The 17237-nt window shown below is 35.7% G+C and overlaps 1 protein-coding gene across 17 annotated transcripts in view; it reads right to left on the reverse strand.

The window, feature by feature from the left end:
* The window catches only part of depdc5 (DEP domain containing 5, GATOR1 subcomplex subunit), a 50909-nt gene that overhangs the window by 17392 nt on the left and 16280 nt on the right, over positions 1-17237 (reverse strand). For 9 of the 17 annotated variants that reach the window (XR_012386200.1, XM_073914612.1, XM_073914608.1 and 6 more), the window contains 8 exons: positions 16957-17157; positions 14171-14306; positions 13984-14081; positions 11607-11660; positions 8058-8214; positions 4011-4168; positions 3777-3897; positions 3509-3676 (listed from right to left, as the gene is read on the reverse strand). Coding sequence is in view for 16 of the 17 variants with exons in the window: in XM_073914612.1 (XP_073770713.1) it covers positions 3509-3676; positions 3777-3897; positions 4011-4168; positions 8058-8214; positions 11607-11660; positions 13984-14081; positions 14171-14306; positions 16957-17157 (1093 nt within the window). In the remaining variant the exon portion in view is untranslated. Of the gene's footprint in view, positions 1-3508; positions 3677-3776; positions 3898-4010; positions 4169-8057; positions 8242-11606; positions 11661-13983; positions 14082-14170; positions 14307-16956; positions 17158-17237 lie in introns of all 17 variants that reach the window. The other 8 variants (XM_073914611.1, XM_073914606.1, XM_073914605.1 and 5 more) reach the window with 1 other exon arrangement.

The following is a 17237-nucleotide window of genomic DNA, read 5'->3' on the forward strand; positions in this document are numbered from 1 at the left end:
GCCCCTGAGGTGAGTAGGGGTGGGGGTACTATGTATGCAACGCACTTTTAACACATAACTTGTGGGCCCAAATATATTAACAGCCTATGTGTAACCCTGATCATCATTATTGTCAAGTGGCTCTTTTTAGACACATGCCAGTAATGTCAGTGACACATGCCAGTGTCAGTGATCTTGTGACATGTGCCAGTAGGTGTCAGTATAAGCACGTTATAAGCACATTAGTCTCTTTGCTTTAATATTTAAAAATCATTAGGCAAATAACACCTGTTATCTTACATGCATATATGTTATGAGTTTTCAACATGCATTTTATTATAACTTTTTAAAGGATATTATTTAAAATACCTTAAAATGAAAATAAGTTAAATAATAAAATAAATGAATGAATTAAAAACATAGAAAAGTCCATATTGTAGGGAACAAAGGAACTGCCAGGATGCAATATACAGTACAACAGATAAGTGTTACCCCTCCCATACATAAGCATGCCACAATAAATTTGACTGACATGTACTGTCAAATGACTATATTACGTACGGAAGTATGACTACGAATACATAAAATAAATGCGTTTAAATTAAAACATCGTGGAGTAGCTCAGCAAATAAACTAACTCGCGACGCGATAAATTAGGTTAAAAGTCGCGTAATGATTAAATATGGTTTTGCTCGTGTTAATTAATGTCATAAGCTTCGCCGGGTGTCGATGTCACTGCAGTGACATGCAGCGCGACACTCTGAGTGACACAGGTCACTATACACATGCCACTAGCGAGTGATACATGACAGTGGAAACCCGGACGTGCCACCGGAAGTGTCACTACACTCAGTGGCATGTGCCAGTGTCATCTGTACGTCAGATGTCGTGTCACTCCATGTTAAAACTGCTACTGGGAATCCGCGTTCAAGCGCACACAATAAGCTAAAACTCGCCCCAAGCACCGGCAAAAACAAATAACAATGAATGTGTCGAGGAAAGAGTAAGGACATATCTTAATTATTTATTAATAAACTTATTCTGAGTCAGTGTCGCAAAGATCCTGACTGGCAATCTCCTCTTGGACTCGCCTTTAGAAATTCATCTTTACGGATTACATGAAGGAGTTTTTTTGTTTTCGATTTGTTTTATTTCGTTAAGTAATAATTTAAAGCTTTCTATAAATATATTTATTATGTCTGTGAGGCATATACATTTTGCTTCATTTTGTTAAGCGCTCCTGTTCAAAAACCAGACGACAGAAAGCGCATAATTTTGGTTTTCTTTATTTTATAAAAACGCAGAAACGTTTTTTGATGTATTACTCGTACTTTGTGAGCAAAAATGAAGGATAACTTTAAATTGCTCCCACTGAAAAAATGCAAGTGATTGCTCTGGCGCCTCGATGTCCTGCAAGCTTTTTATAAGCAAACTATGCGCCTAATAGCACACATTCTTTAACGTTTAAGCTACCATTGTTTTATACTTGAACTGTTTTATATCTTTTATTTTAGGCAAGTCGTGATGATCTGAGAAGGCAAACTGATCAAACAGACAATGATGGTCTTCCGCTGGGCGCTGTTTGTTAAAAAAAAAACTTATTTTTAACGAATAAAAACTGCTCCAAACGTATTTCTAAATAAGCTGAATAAAAAACGAAACTAAGGATAAACACTTTGCTATTAGGCTACATACAAAAACTGAACTATGTCATAGCTGAAACACTAAGTTGTTTAAGGAGAAGGGGGAAATATATTTTTGTCCCGTCTATTGCTTCACTGTTATTTCGAGAATAAACCCAGTGTAAATATGCAGATGTCATTCCCAAAACATATCAGCGTATATGTGCCGAAAACGAAAGTTTCATACAAATTCTGAATGGATTATTGCCTGGAAAGTGCAAAGCACGCTCCTCTTATTATCACTAAAAAGCGTCACTAATCTTAGTTCATAGAGATCTCACAAAGATCCGTTATAATTTATAAAGCTCTCTAAATTACACAATTAATCTTTTATTTACATGGCGTCTACACTCAAAAGATGATTCACGAGCACACAAAATGGCACTTCAGCAGTGAGTGAATTCTGTGAATCTAGAGAAATGACAGATCAATATCCGTGAACCTGATTTTTTTTTCCCGCAGCCACAGTACGCCGGAAATCCGGCGTGGTGCCGGAACGCTATCACCCCTGTAGGTTATTAAAGGTGTTTTCTGTCACTACTTGTTTAGCCTGCATTAATGCATTCAGTGTAAGCTGCACGATTAATCATTAAAAGATTAGGGCTCAACACCCCGCAACTAAATTATAAAAGATAGTGATTTGCATATGATTGTTAATCCTTCGAATTGCTGCATTCAAATCTGTGTTTGAAATACACAAAAATAAAGATTCAGTCTTTAGTTTTTTGAATGGTTATAAAGTTACAAACAGTCTAATAAAATGGAAGTACTGGGATAACAGTTTATGGTTTAACTATAACCACTGATTTTTATGGTAAAGATTAAAATCACCGTCATAAGCATTTAACTTGGCACTCAAAAATGAAAGTTGTAGGCAGCAATTACATTATTTAGCCAATAGGTGATAGGCAGCCATCAAAAATATGCCACTGAATAATTCTTCAAAAATAAAACATCTAGCAATGAAACATGAAGTTTTATGAGTGCTTAACTGAATCATTTATTGAAAATGAGACTAAAAACAAATATGGGTTGTACAAATTATAATGTTAGATTTATACACTTAGCTTCATCACCAACAGTAGTAACAGTGAATTTTATAGTTCTGAATATTTTACAATTTATTTTTTTTCAGCTGATTATTTCTTCATTTTATTTTTAATAAAATTACAGCGTCTAACTTCCGTTTGTTAAAACAAAAGTGCATTGCAGTACTGTTTCTATAAAAAATGGAAAGCAAATTACATTTGTCTCCTCTCCTTTTTGTGTGATCCAAAAAATGGTCCAAACCGTGACTAAAAAATCATAATGTGGTCTAAACCATGAGATTTGTGATCCGTTACACCACTTGTTTGTATACATGACAGAAATCAAAAGTCTTTGTTTCATTACTAATAGACAGCTCACTAAGTGTTGAATAACTATTACAGGGTCTGACCAAGAAGATGAAAATCTAATTAATCTGAAAGATTCGTCAAGCAGCAAAACACAAAGAAAACGGTATTCTTTTCAGTGCACGAATTCCCTCACTGAATTTATTCACCCCTTCAAGAAGACTATATTAGTGGACTAATGTAGGTAATAGTGAGTAATGTGTGCATATGTGCATGCTTCAATTCTTCTTCTCCATTTTTGAGCATCTCTGTAGGATAATTACAACACCACACACCGGTTTGGCATGTACACTACATTGTTTTTTGGAGTTTGTGTGTTTGTAGATGTTTTTTGAGATAAAGTGAAAAAAAATGTGATTCAGTCTAAGAATATTGGTATGGTACCCAACCCTATTGTGGACCTGTATAGGTTTTGTGTCAGTGCCATGGTGTGAACTGAATAACACTACTTACCTGAAGTCCTCTGATCCGGCAGAGCAGATGTACTGGTCTAAATAGTTCCACTTGTACTCCTCCAGCCGCTCGTGGCTGAACTCTACCCAGAATGGCATGAAGTGGGCATCTGCATGTGGAGGGCACAGATTGTAGCTGTACTGAATCTGTGTTGATTCATATGGATACCTAAAGATGAACCAAAAATAAAAATGCACACACACACAATTCATGTATAGAAGAGCAAATGACATGATCTGAATCTGAATGAATAAAAACATCAACTGACTTTGGGAGGTAGCGGGTGACTGTGATGATCTTATCTTTAAGACAGACTTTATGAAAAGTTCTGCCCATACTGAGCCAGTAAAGACTCTCTTCTTCTTCTGGTTTACGGCGAGACACCAGCCCTGAAAAGCACACCTTTAATTCTTTCACCTGCATTATATTGAAGCATAGTTCATAACAGGAAGACAAAATGCAGCTAGTGTTCATATCTAAGGGCCTCCAGCAGGTGATGTACCTCTGGAATACAGGGGACTGCTGCTGAGGGGCGGGGCTATAGCAGGCTGTGGCTTCCTGTTGGGCTGTACAATGATCTGGTAGCCTTGCATCAGTCGCTGACAGATGAACTCTTCAAACACCTGATGGGCCGTCATCACTGGAGTCTCGTCATCACGTCTATATAAGATGGAGAGAGCCAAGTTTGAATCTTTCAAAAAGATATCATTTGAGTGGTGCAAAGGCCCTCTTCTAATCAATGGATCAAGGAAATGTCCTGTAATGTTGCTCTGAAAAAACTAACATACATTATAAAAAGGAAGTTAAAAGACTTATATAGCATTTTGAACCCCTTTCTACACTTTTGCAACTAGGTGGATCTAACAGCAGAATAGAACTTAAACAAAACATCAAGGTTAAACAGTGAATTACTTCTGATATTGTATGTAAATAATTATACTTTATAATAACTCTCTTTTTATTTGTATTTATTTATTTTTATTTACTTATTTATTTTTGAATTTTCTTACTGTTGTTATTATTTTTAAGTTTTGTATGTTATCCTGGAGTTGTTTTGTCGTAATGTGATGTTCAGATGTTTAAATGTCTTGTTACCTGCATATTATTAAGATACAGGCTGTTTATTAGTACTTATAGAGTAAAGTCCATATTCTACAGGATCGTGTTCTACATCCCTAATCCTTCCTAACACCTATTCTACTAGCTTAATCAATATTAAAAAGCGAATTAGGAGTTTGCTGAGCTAAAAGTAATAGTTAATGGTTTACCAATAGTGAGAGTTGTACCTTAAAATAAAGCGTGACTGTAATTATTTCTATGGAATTATTCTTTTTTTACAAAGTCAATATTAAAGAGACCAAATCAATCATCTACAAGGCAAATCACAAATTACAATTAGAAAAGTAAAGTTCACAGACAAACTTTGTGGTGTCTCGAGAAAGTCTTGTCTGAAAGTTTGAAGTAGTTTTAAAGTTTAAATTACTGAAGTAGTCTTTAAGAAGTTTGAAACAGTTGGCATAGATAGAACTACATAAAGGTTAGCAGGTTTCTAGTATGGATTGGCATGTTTCTTGCAAGGTGGTTGCTAGGCAGTTGCTATGGTGTTCTAGGTGATTACTAAGGGGTTTCTAGGCGGTTGCTGAGGTTTTCTGAATGGTTGCTAGGCATAAAAGCATAAAATAGCATGTTGTTAGCATGAGTTTAGTATGGATTGGTATGTCGTTAGTATGTTTGTAGTATGTCTTATTATATTGTTAGCATGAATTAGTATGTTGTTAGTATGTATAAAATATAAAGTCAATGGCAGTTTTTTACAATGGAAGTCTATGGGACAGTTGCTAAGGTGCCGTAGTGGTTTCTAGGGTGTGGCTAGTAAGTTTAAAGGTCATCAGTGATTGGCAGATTGGTAGTCTGAATTAAATGAGCCCAACATTAAGTCTGTATGACAGTCTGGTAGAAAGTTATCAGGTAACAAAATTTGGTCCAATGTTAAGTGTATGGGACTATTCTGAATTTTCAGGGACAGTTTTCGGAAAACCGTAATTTGTATCAGTTGGGAAAGATATAGCAACCCGAGTCAGACCAGTTAAAAGGTTTGGAGGAAGTTTGGTGGTAGTAGTATGAACAGTCTAGAAGAAATTAGTCTCAGAAGAAGAAGAATATTAAGTTTATGTGGTATAACGGTACAGTATGTTGTATTTCTCAAGCCACCATATTTATTCTGCACTTACTGTGTACTTAATAACTTTAATAGGAGACAAAACTACAATCTGAATGACAATGAGATTAGAATTGGAAAAAAAATATCTTGGGTTGCTTGGATTTGTTTTGATTCTGTGCTTGATAGATATTTCTAAGCAGAAGCATGTGTATTGTATTTTTTAAAATACAAATCAGCCTGTTTACATCAAGAATGATAATTGTAACAAGTAGAACAGGCCAATAGAAAAAGTCTCAAATTCAGCTCTAGGGTGATGGATAAACTGTCCACAGGAGGCGGGCGCAAGCAGCAATTACTGTGAACATCTTTCAAGATATGACATGGAGTTTAGCCAATCAGTGTCCTCAAATCTAAGCTGGTATGGGTGATTATTTTATTGCCTCAGGAGTTGTACATGAGGCACGCTTAAATGAATTATCACTGATGTGCAAACAAACATTTTCTGGCACATGCACATTTGAAAATGGCCACAGTTCTGTCCAGTGTTTCATAATGGATGGATGCAGATTGCAAAAGTTATTGGTGTTTACATTTATATAGCAATTAGACACTCCAGTTACAGGGACAAACAGTTGCTCAGACAGACGATCTGTACACTGATGATGTTAAGCATTGGTGTAACATGTTACAATTTTGTATCTAAACAAATGCAAAATTATGTATAATAATGCTCTTTCGGTGCTCTTTGTGTAAGGGATTAGTCAGAATAAACAGCAAAAGTCAATCCAATGCAGTTAAAAAATGTGGAAAAATAATTAAAAAGCCTTTATTGACATGCCTTACCCAAAGAGCACCGACACATTCTTTAAGCTACCTCTGAGCACTTTTTGATTGATTTTGGATTTTAATGCAAAATTATATTTCCTCGTTATTGATTCGTTTTAGAGTACACACTGTACAGTATGACTTAATTGTTGAATTATAAATAGTGTGTACACTACCCATCAAAAGTTTAGGGTCAGTAAGATTTTTAAATCTTTTTAAATAAGCTTCTCCTGTTCACCAAGGCTGCAATTATTTCATCAAAATTACAGCAAATATAGTAAAATTGTGAAATATTATTCACTATAAAAACTGTTCAAAACCAGTTTATCATTTAATTTAATCATTTATTCCAGTGATTTTAAAGATAAATTTTCAGCTTCATTACTCCAGTCTTCAGAGTCACATGATGTTTCAGAAATTACTCTAATATTAATTACTTTTATTATTATTAATCATATTATTACTATAATAATAATAATAATTATTATTATAATTATTATTATTATTAATAGTAATAAAAACAATTATGACTGGAGTATTCATTTCATTTGAAACTACATACAATAAGAAATAAATTATTTAACATTATAATATATAAAAAAATACATTTAACCATTTGAATTTAACTCCTTGAAAATAATTTTTTGACCCACACTTGCATTAAATAATAAACTGACACAATTCTAATAAATAATAACAAGCAATTAAAATAATATGACAGATAGCCTATGGATAAAAGATCGACCTGGTGGTTATGATGCTTGTTAAAGGGTTAATGCCTTGATGCACAAAATAATTTTCTTTAAAAATAAAAACATGAAAAAAAAAGCTGACCCCAAAATTTTGATCGGTAGTGTAGTTTATGGAACAAAGACATGGAGGAAAAAAAGTAAGAATCACCCTCAACCTCATCCTACACTAAAAATATTAGAGGTATAGTTCCCCCTTAAATGAAAAATTACTTACACTCAAGTGCTTTCAAACAAATGAACTGTTAATAAACTGGTAGTAACAGAAATTCAAAATAGGGAAAAATACTGTAGAAGTCAATGGCTACCAGTTTCCAACGATCTTTAAAATATCTTCATGCAGAAGTTACTGATGCAGTAAAAAAAAAACAGTGAAATGTTTCCACCAGCCATTGCTGAATGCAACTATAACTATACAAGCATCCAGACCAGCAGGGGGTAGCACAAAAGCCTCACAGCAAGAAGGCCGCTGGTTTAAGCCCCGGCAGGGTCAGTTGGCATTTCTGTGTGGAGTTTGCATGTTCTCCCCGTGTTGGCTCCGGTTTCCTCCGGGTGCTCCGGTTTCCCCCAAAAGTCCAAAGACATGCGGACAGGTGAATTGGGTAAGCTAAATTGTCCATAGTCTATGTCTGTGAATGAGTGTGTATGGGTGTTTCCCAGTGATGAGTTTAATCAGAAAGGGCATCCGTTGCATAAAACATATGCTGGATAGGTTGGCGGTTCATTCCACTGTGGCGACCCCAAATTAATAAAAGGACTAAGCCCAAAAGAAAATGAATGACTGAATTATACCCGAACAGTAATATATAGTTACCTCTCGAGGTCAGTGTGTGGCAGCAGGTCGTAGCATCCCTCTGTATAGTCATTCTGCAGGGTTTGCCGGTCGGGAAAGTAATCGGTGGTAAGGGGGAGGCAGGCAGGAGTGGTGAGGGACTTCCAGTCCACCCCGACTGTGCAGCAGAAACTAGGCACTGTCGGAGGGGCAGACAGCAGGAGGACTTCAGGAGCACCCCCACCACACGCACAAACACACAGCGCACAACATACACATACACACACACACACACACACACACACACACACACACACACACACACACACACACACACACACACACACACACACACACACATACACACACACACAACAGGGACGCAATAGATCACATCCAAAGCACATTCACACATTAGGCCCGAATGGAAATTAGCAGACAGATTGAGAGAGAAGGGGGACATGAAAGCAGGGAGTGAACAGTTTCAAGCAGACAGACACAAACCAACACACAGAACAAGAGAGAGAAAGAGAGAGAGAGAGAGAGAGAGAGAGAGAGAGACAAGAGAGACAGAGAAAGTGGGAAAAGAAAAAGGAGTGTGTTACCATCATTGTCGTAATTGAACTGAAATTACAGTGACTACTACTACATGCAATAACAATTAATCAACATGCAATAAAGACACTGTGAGCATCGCAATATCACTGATGAGCACAAAGTGTGAACGGCCATCTGTACAAACACACAATTGGCAGAAAAGGTGACAAGGAGAGTGGCATTCAGGCGAGACATGCGTGAGGGTCTGAGTGCGGCAGTGGCCTTCTACATACTCGAGATTGGTGATTTCATTGAGGATTACAAAGCTTGTGAGTGGGAGAGGAGTGAAGTTTGATCTGTGATTAGAGAGAAAGGCAGATTTTGGAAATAGAGGAACCCCTGGGGAAAGTGAGGGGATGGTACAGAGAGAAGGCCAGAAATCCCAGATATCTCTTGAAGTGGAATTCACTAAGACTACTGTGCGCCCACATGACTACACAATGCTAAGTTGTCGTTTTAGCAACCGATTCACTTATTTGTCACTGCACACACACACACACACACAACTTTATACAGTTGGCAATGTATGCTAGAGCCTTATTTGAGAATATCACTAGCCTACTGCTGTGTTAGCTTAACCTACACCCAATATAACATAATTAAGCAAACGTTCAGTTCTTATTTGTGAATATCAATAATCAATTACCTGGCAAGCTTACCCTACACCTTTTAAAATCAAATACCAACAATGTTTTATTTTTAAACAGCAAAAGTAAGTCCAAGGCAAGCCTTTATTGGTATGGCTATTCCTTAAAACTGTGCCTATGTGTTTCAGCAAACAGTTTCACAAGGAATAGTCATGTCATTCAAGGCTTTTTAATATTTATTCCACATTTTTCAAGTGCCTTGGACTTACTTTTGCTGTTTATTTTGATGATTAATGTAATGTTAATTCAACTTCCCTTGAGCACTTTTTGTTTGATTTTTAATGTTTTATTTGTGAATATCATTAGTCATGTAGCTTGCAAAACTTGGCCTGCACTTTATACCATAACTGAATGAATGCTCAATTTTTATTTTATATAAAAATCCCTAACTGATTATTAGGGCCAGACAAAATCTGCTGACATTTTTTACTTTTTCTGCGGAAAAATTTTGTAAAAAAAATCTACGGATTTATGCAAATATTTTGAGAGTATCAAAACAAAAAAACTTTATCTATATTTAAAAAATATCTTTTAACCTTAATTTAATGTTTACAATACAAATCCAATTGGATTACTTAATTGGTAAACAAAGCAAGTCTCTCTCGTATACTAGGCTAATATCTACTAAAACACAGAAAATATTACTTTACAAACTGTATTGTGAATAAATCATATGATCATTTTTATATTAGTCCGTAATCTTACTTTCTAAATTAATTTAAGAACAGAATAAATATGAATTTGAACACATTTACACAAGGCTTATTTAATCAATCATATGCTAAAAATCTTTTTCTGTGTGTACAGATTCAGTGTGGGCCTACCGAATATCATGCTAGTTGAACATATACTCGTATTGCAAGCCAAGAAATCACAAGTTAAGAAATATTATTTCATAATAATACTGGCTAATTTATTTGCTAGCTTAGCCTACATCATGTACACCCTATTTGAACAACGATTTTCAAAATCTATTTGGGAATATCATTGTGAATTGCCCATGAGCTTGCAAGCATAGCCTAGACCTTTTACATGCTAACTGAAAAATCATGCAGTGAATATCACTAGCCATTTAGTTTGCAAGCTTAAACTATAATTGAACAAATGTTCCATTCATATTGGTGAACATCCCTTGCTGATTAGCATGCTATTTTAACCTATACTCATAACCATCTAATTCATTGTACCTTTGAGAATGTTGGCAGATAATTAGTGTGCTAGTTTTGCCTACACCCTTTATAACCAAACTGAACAAACACTCAATTATTATTTGCGAATATCATGAGCTAATACAACCTAATCAAACAAATGTTCAATTCCTAGATCACTGCCTAATTAATGTGCCCAGTTAGCCTACACTCGACAAAACTCAATCCGTGCTTATGAATATTATTAGTCAATTAACAACATCACTCTTTTCATCTTAATCAAACAAACGCTCAATTCTTATTTGTGAATATTTCTGGCCAGTTAGCATGCCAGTGTTAACATTTAACCTAATTAAATATTCATTTGTTATTGTCATTATCACTGGTAAGATGGGGTGTTAGATTAGTCTACACTCTTTATGCCCAATAGACAGATGGCACTTGTCCTACATGTAACACAATACGACCTACGAGAGGCAACTATACTCGTAATCTGCAGCATAATAAAACAAATCACTAAATCCATGTTTCTCAACCATGTTCCTGGAGAACGACCAACTCATTTTCCATGTCTCTTTAACCAAACACACCTGATTCACACACTCTGATGAGACTGAAAGACCTGTAATGAGTGTGACAGACAGGGGAGACAATCCAAAACATGCAGGTCTGGTAATCCTTCAGGAATGTGGTTGAGAAACACTGCAGTAAATATTCAAAAATTCAAGTCATGAAGAATAAAAACCCCAGCACGAGTCTTTGCAGGTGATTAACCCCAGGCAACTAACCCCAGGCGCAACTGTAGAGTGAATTCCCCTCAGAGGTTGTTGACCACCGGTTTCACTCATCAAACTTTCATCCGTAAACAACACAGCCACTCAGCTCCACTGATACAATCTACCGCACTGGCTCCCAAACAGCCTTTTAAACAGATAGAGGACAGTGATTCCCTTACAGATTAGGATTCTAACCCAAAAGTGCCAAAAGACATGATCAAACCCAGCCTTAAATACCTTGAATCATTCAACCATTATTCCCCGGTTTGCTGTTTAAATCCCCTCCCCTTTGAAATATGAATGCTTTAATGTGATTGCGGCTAAAGACCATTTAAGAGTGAGGATATAAATAAATTTTCATCTCTGCAGAAATGGATGGATGCTGTAGATGTGTTTTCTCTTCACTGATGGAGAAGAACTCACTCGGATCTAGACTGCCGGAATAATCCTCGAAGGAACCACGGTTCACTGGTGTTCCTACAGAAGTGAGAGCAGTAACAACAATATGAACTCAACTGCAGCATTTTAGAGAGAACATTACGGTCATATGACGATGCATGTAATAATTCAAAGGAGGAAAAAATGACAGTGGCCCAAAAAGGATTTGGCAGTCCTGCTTAATAATGTATGAATATCATGTAGCAATGCTTAATTTGCTTAGAATTGTGAATCGTCTCAACAGTTCAGGTTTCTTAGCAGTCATCTTTGTAACATTTGAGGAACAATTATTAAAAAGAAAAAAAAAAGTCTCAACTCAAAAAAGTTTCAACTCTGAAACAACTTTGATTCATGAAGCATCAAATGACTGTCATATTAGTTGTCAAAACAATGACTGCATAAATTATTATTTCTTAAAAAAAAAAAAAAACTGTTGTGTTATATACTGTGCATGTCTATTATCATACACAAATTGTACTAAAGCTGTTACCTTAAAATAGTATGCATTAGTGTCTAATAAGTCCATGTTAATAAATGTTCTCTTTGAACCCCTTGGGGATTTTTGTAGGCCCTATTTTATTTATGCAGATTGCATACGTTCAATTTATATATATGTTTAAACTTACAAGTTTATAAATATGAGAATTATTAGCCCCCCTTTGAATTTTCTTTTTTTTTAATATATATTTTCCAAATGATGTTTAACAGAGCATGGAAGTTTTCACAGCATGTCTGATAATATTTTTTCTTTTAGAGAAAGTCTTAATCGTTTTATTTCGGCAAGAATAAAAGCAGATTTAATTTTTTTAAAAGCCATTTTAAGGTGAAAATTATTAGCCCTCTTTAAGCCTATTTTTTTTTAGTCTACAGAACAAACCATCATTATACAATAACTTGCCTAATTACCTTATCCTGCCTATTTAACCAAATTAACCTAATTAAGCCTTTAAATGTCACTTTAAGCTGTATAGAAGTGTCTTGAAAAATATCAAATAAAATATTATGAACTGTCATCATGGCAAAGATAAAATAAATCAGTTACTAGAAATGAGTTATTAAAACTGTTATGTTTAAAAATGCGGTGTAAAAAATATGCTCTTCGTTAAACTGAACTTAGGGAAAAAATAAACAGGGGGCCTAATAATTCAGACTTTAATTGTATATATGTATGTGTGTGTGTGTGTGTGTGTATATATATATATATATATATATATATATATATATATATATATATATATATATATATATATATATATATATATATTTTTTTTTTTTTTCTTCTAAAGTCTTATTTGTTTCATTTTGACTAAAATAAAAGCGGATTAAAATTTTTAAAAGCCATTTTGAGGTGAAAATTATTAGCCTCTTTAAGCTTTTTTTTTTGATAGTCTACAGAACAAACCATCGTTATACAATAACTTGTTAACCTTATTAACCTAGTTAAGCCTTTAAATGTCACTTTAAGCTGTGTAGAAGTGTCTTGAAAAATATCTAGTAAAATATTATTTACTGTCATCATGGCAAAGATAAAATAAATCAGTGTAATTAGAAATGAGTTATTACAACTATTATGTTAAGAAATGTGAAAAAAATCTGCTTTTTGTAAAACTGAAATTAGAGAAAAAATAGACAGGGGGGCTAATAATTCCGACTTTAATTGTTTACATTTTTTACTATTTTCCCAAGTGTATATAACTACTATTGAAAGAAAATCTGCATTTGGCATTCCAGTATTACCTTTGCTTGAAATTATCCGATCTAATCCTGTTTATATGAAATAAGCCTCCCGAGCTGGTTTATGCTACCAGAACTGCTGCTATGATAACAACTCTCAGATGAGTTTTGAAGAACAAAACAATCCTGGATCATGTCAAATCGTCAATAACCAACTCCAGCTCATTGAGCAATGCACATATGAAGAACGGCCCCAGTCGTGTTTCAGTGCATGTTTTTGATCTGAGTCAAAGAGTCAACTCATATGAGCCATTCGGGAATCAAACTACACCTGTCACGCTACATTTTTGATTTGCTAGAAAGAATTGGGTTATAAGATTCATTTGATTGTGACAAACAGGATTTTATGCTTTGATTTAATACAGAAGATCAGAATTCTTAGATCATTCGTTTGGGAATCTGAAACATTGCATCTGTATTATACTTTTTTTTTCTTTACTATATATAAAAGATACTTATAAGAGAGTCATGCATTTTGAATCAGACCACACGTATTTTATACATTTGTGATTCACTATAAAAAAAAACAACTCATAAAAGTCAAAAAGGTATTCACACATTCATATAAACTAAATATATTTTAGTGGCCACTGTAAAATTGGAGGTTATGTAAGAGAAAATAATTCACCAGTGCTGGAGCTACTAGCTGGGCTTCCAGAGATGTTGTCCGGAACTCCACTGATGTACAGTCCATTCTCTCCAGCATGACGGGACGCTGTCCGCTTACTATAACACAAGCAGTAACACCATTGTGACAATCTGATGGTGTGTTCGCCCTCTTTGAAGAATCCCTCTCTCGTCAGTAATTGACTGACCTTCCTGTGGCTTCATGATAGGCCAGTTCCAGCAGCTCAGCAGAGGTACGAGCCGGGTCTCTCTGCTCACTGCCCTGCAGCTCAGCCATGTTCTGACGCGTCTGATGGTGGATCTGAATCGGCTCTCCTGAAGGACCTGGAACATCCACACAATATTAGAGTGAACCACTGATCTTGAGGGTTCCTAGCCAATTACAATTGCCATTTTTTTTTTACAAGAAAATTGTCTAATTCCAATACTGTTTTCATTTTACATAATGTATCAATTCAAAATATATGATTTGACTTTAGCTTAGTGAAATTGTGCCACATAAAAAATGCATACTTGTCCAAAACTAAAACAGCAGACAGGGTGAATAAAAAAAGGCAAGTCACTCTCTGCTTAGTCTGTGCAGTTAATCAAATTAATTTTAATCATTAATTTTAATCAAATAACTTGAATTTTTTAATGTTGGCCTCCAATGATTGTGAAAAAAAAAATATGTTGCCACCTATAAGATAATATATAATTATATAGATCATTACCATAGAGTTGACCTGATTTTAACTCTCCTTGACGTGCACGCTTTTGTTGGACCTCGCTGCTGGCTCCCATTGAAAATTAATTACTTCCAGCCACTTTTTCGCTCTTGTCTACGGCAAAGTGCATGCACAATAAGACAATAGGGGAATCCCAAATTACATACTGTACTTATGCACTTTTCTGTGCCATTTTGTAGTATAAATAGTGTAAGTAGTGTGTTCACACTGAAATATCAAAAAATAATAAGTGCACTTTAATAATCGGAATGGTGCACTTATTCAACCGATAAAAAAAAAGAGGGCAATGATTGGCACTTATCACACACAACGGCCACTGCTTTGCCCGTGCAGTGGAAGAGGCAGATTTTTTAAGTTTTATAAGTTGATTTATTTCGTTTAAGACATGTGCTTGTCATTTGTCATTGATAACATTATTAGACCATTTGTTTTCACTAGTAAAATTGGAATTTTGTCATTATCCGATTCCTTTTTGCATTATATTCAACATTATATATATAGGCTAGTGTAGTTATACTGACACAGTAAACATTTATTTTCATGCACAAGACTATGTGTTCACTATGAAAGAAAACACATATCAAATGCTTTTCGCAATCATAAATCTAAAATGCCATATGATCATTTAAATGATGTGCGCACAGGTTACACTTTCACGAGTGCGTATCATGGCTGCTGTCTGTCACTGTGAGAAAAAAACACACACATGCCAGTCAAACCTCCCGCACAGCCCTCAGCCAATCGCTCTATGCAAAACACTAAACATTACCTGTAATTTACAGCCTATGCAGTTTGTGTTTACTAAAGTAGGCGTCATGCGTGCACCCGCGTGTTCTCGGTAGCTGGCGGTCAGCTCACGTGTGATTTCCCGGCCACGAATACATCATTACATGAAGACAGAAATTACGTTTTTGGGTGAATTATACCTTATAAAAACAGTATGTGACACTTTGAACGCCATTTGAAGGTGTCAGTGTTGCTGTGAAGCTTTTGCGACTGCCTTGCTTTCCTCCTGACCTTGAAAATATAATTGGCTGAATTGTAGAAAAGCTGAATTAAGATCGTGTGTAGGATTGAATCGAGATCATGATCTTTTTTCGATTAATCGTGCAGCTCTAGATGTTAGATTACTTTGTCTATTTTGAATTGTGAAAGCAAAATTCTACGAGAGTGCAACCGTCTCCTGATGGTGAATGCAGTTATACTCATGGCAGGTATTATTTGGTAGTTTGGTCTTTCATTTTGCTAATTTGGCAACTGTCAAAGGTCATCAGAGAAATGGTTTGATATTCTGCTAAGTAAAAAAACATTAGTGTTCCATTTGGGATGACACTGCATACATACATACATATGCTGTTGAGTTTGTTAGTAGATAAGTACATACAGAGCATAGTGTATAGTGTGCCATTTGAGATGAAGCTTATACGTAATATGAGAAAAAAAAATGAATGGAATCCATAAAAGTTTTTCTGCCTTTCTTGATAAACAAGGTCAGAAATTGAATAAATAATAAATAGTTTTGACACACTTTGTAGTAAAAAATCATTGGAGTGCAGTTTGTATGCAAGTCAGTGAGCTTTCACACCTGTAGTAAGATTCCTTGAAAATGATACTGTCCCATTTTTCAGCCATTTTGGTTTTGCAAATAATATTTTACACCAGAATGACTGCTCTGAACCAAACCAGTTGAAACTAACCATAATTGGCTGGATGAATTTACTGAACTGCATTTTGATTGTTCAGATTAATTAACGGATGGAAAACTCACATGCACAACACATGGACGTAAACAAAGAGTGAAGGAAACGTCAGCTGACAGTATGGACCTCCCCACAACTCCATGTTTGTCTGCATACTGTCATAATTGCAGTAAAGTGTCAAAAAACATTCTCATCCCAGAATTTACATCGCAGCTGACTACAGCAGCTGGTTTAGTCCAACAAAAGAAGAACTTTTTGTGTTTGGATTGGTTCACAAATGACCTGCTCAAGTAAACTGCTCTAGTATTCTAGTGTTTGAAAGCATACCAGGATCTGCTTGAAGAGGTTGTCTCGGTATACTTTCAAACGAAAGTACTTATTTTATTGTTTTGTTGCACCTGAGGCCCCCCCCCCCCCCCCCCCACCACCACCAAAAAAATGAATTGAGGCAGGTGTGAAAGCACCCTCAAATAAAAGTGCTCATTGTGAAAAATGTTTGACCACCACAGAATGAATACAATCATAAACAAGAGGTGTCTCCCTTACCCACGGGAAACGTGTGCATCCAGCGGCGGCGATTGGATGTGAGTTTCATAGGCATGCGTGAGGGAGCGAACGGGTTGATGAGGGCCCTCTGGGGTGTATAACCACCCGGCCGCACATGTAGAGTGGACTCAGCACTTCCTACGGTAAAGCGTCCCGGAGCACTGGAGTCCCTTTGAGATTCTACCATTTTTTCCAACAATTCTGTAACGGCCAGACAAAAGAGAAGCAGTGAATGTCAACAAGATGTTTTTGTTAGCTTCAACACAAAGGCGCATGCTGAA

This window comes from Danio rerio, chromosome 10, assembly GCF_049306965.1.
Source record: "Danio rerio strain Tuebingen ecotype United States chromosome 10, GRCz12tu, whole genome shotgun sequence".
Taxonomy (NCBI): Eukaryota; Metazoa; Chordata; class Actinopteri; order Cypriniformes; family Danionidae; genus Danio; species Danio rerio.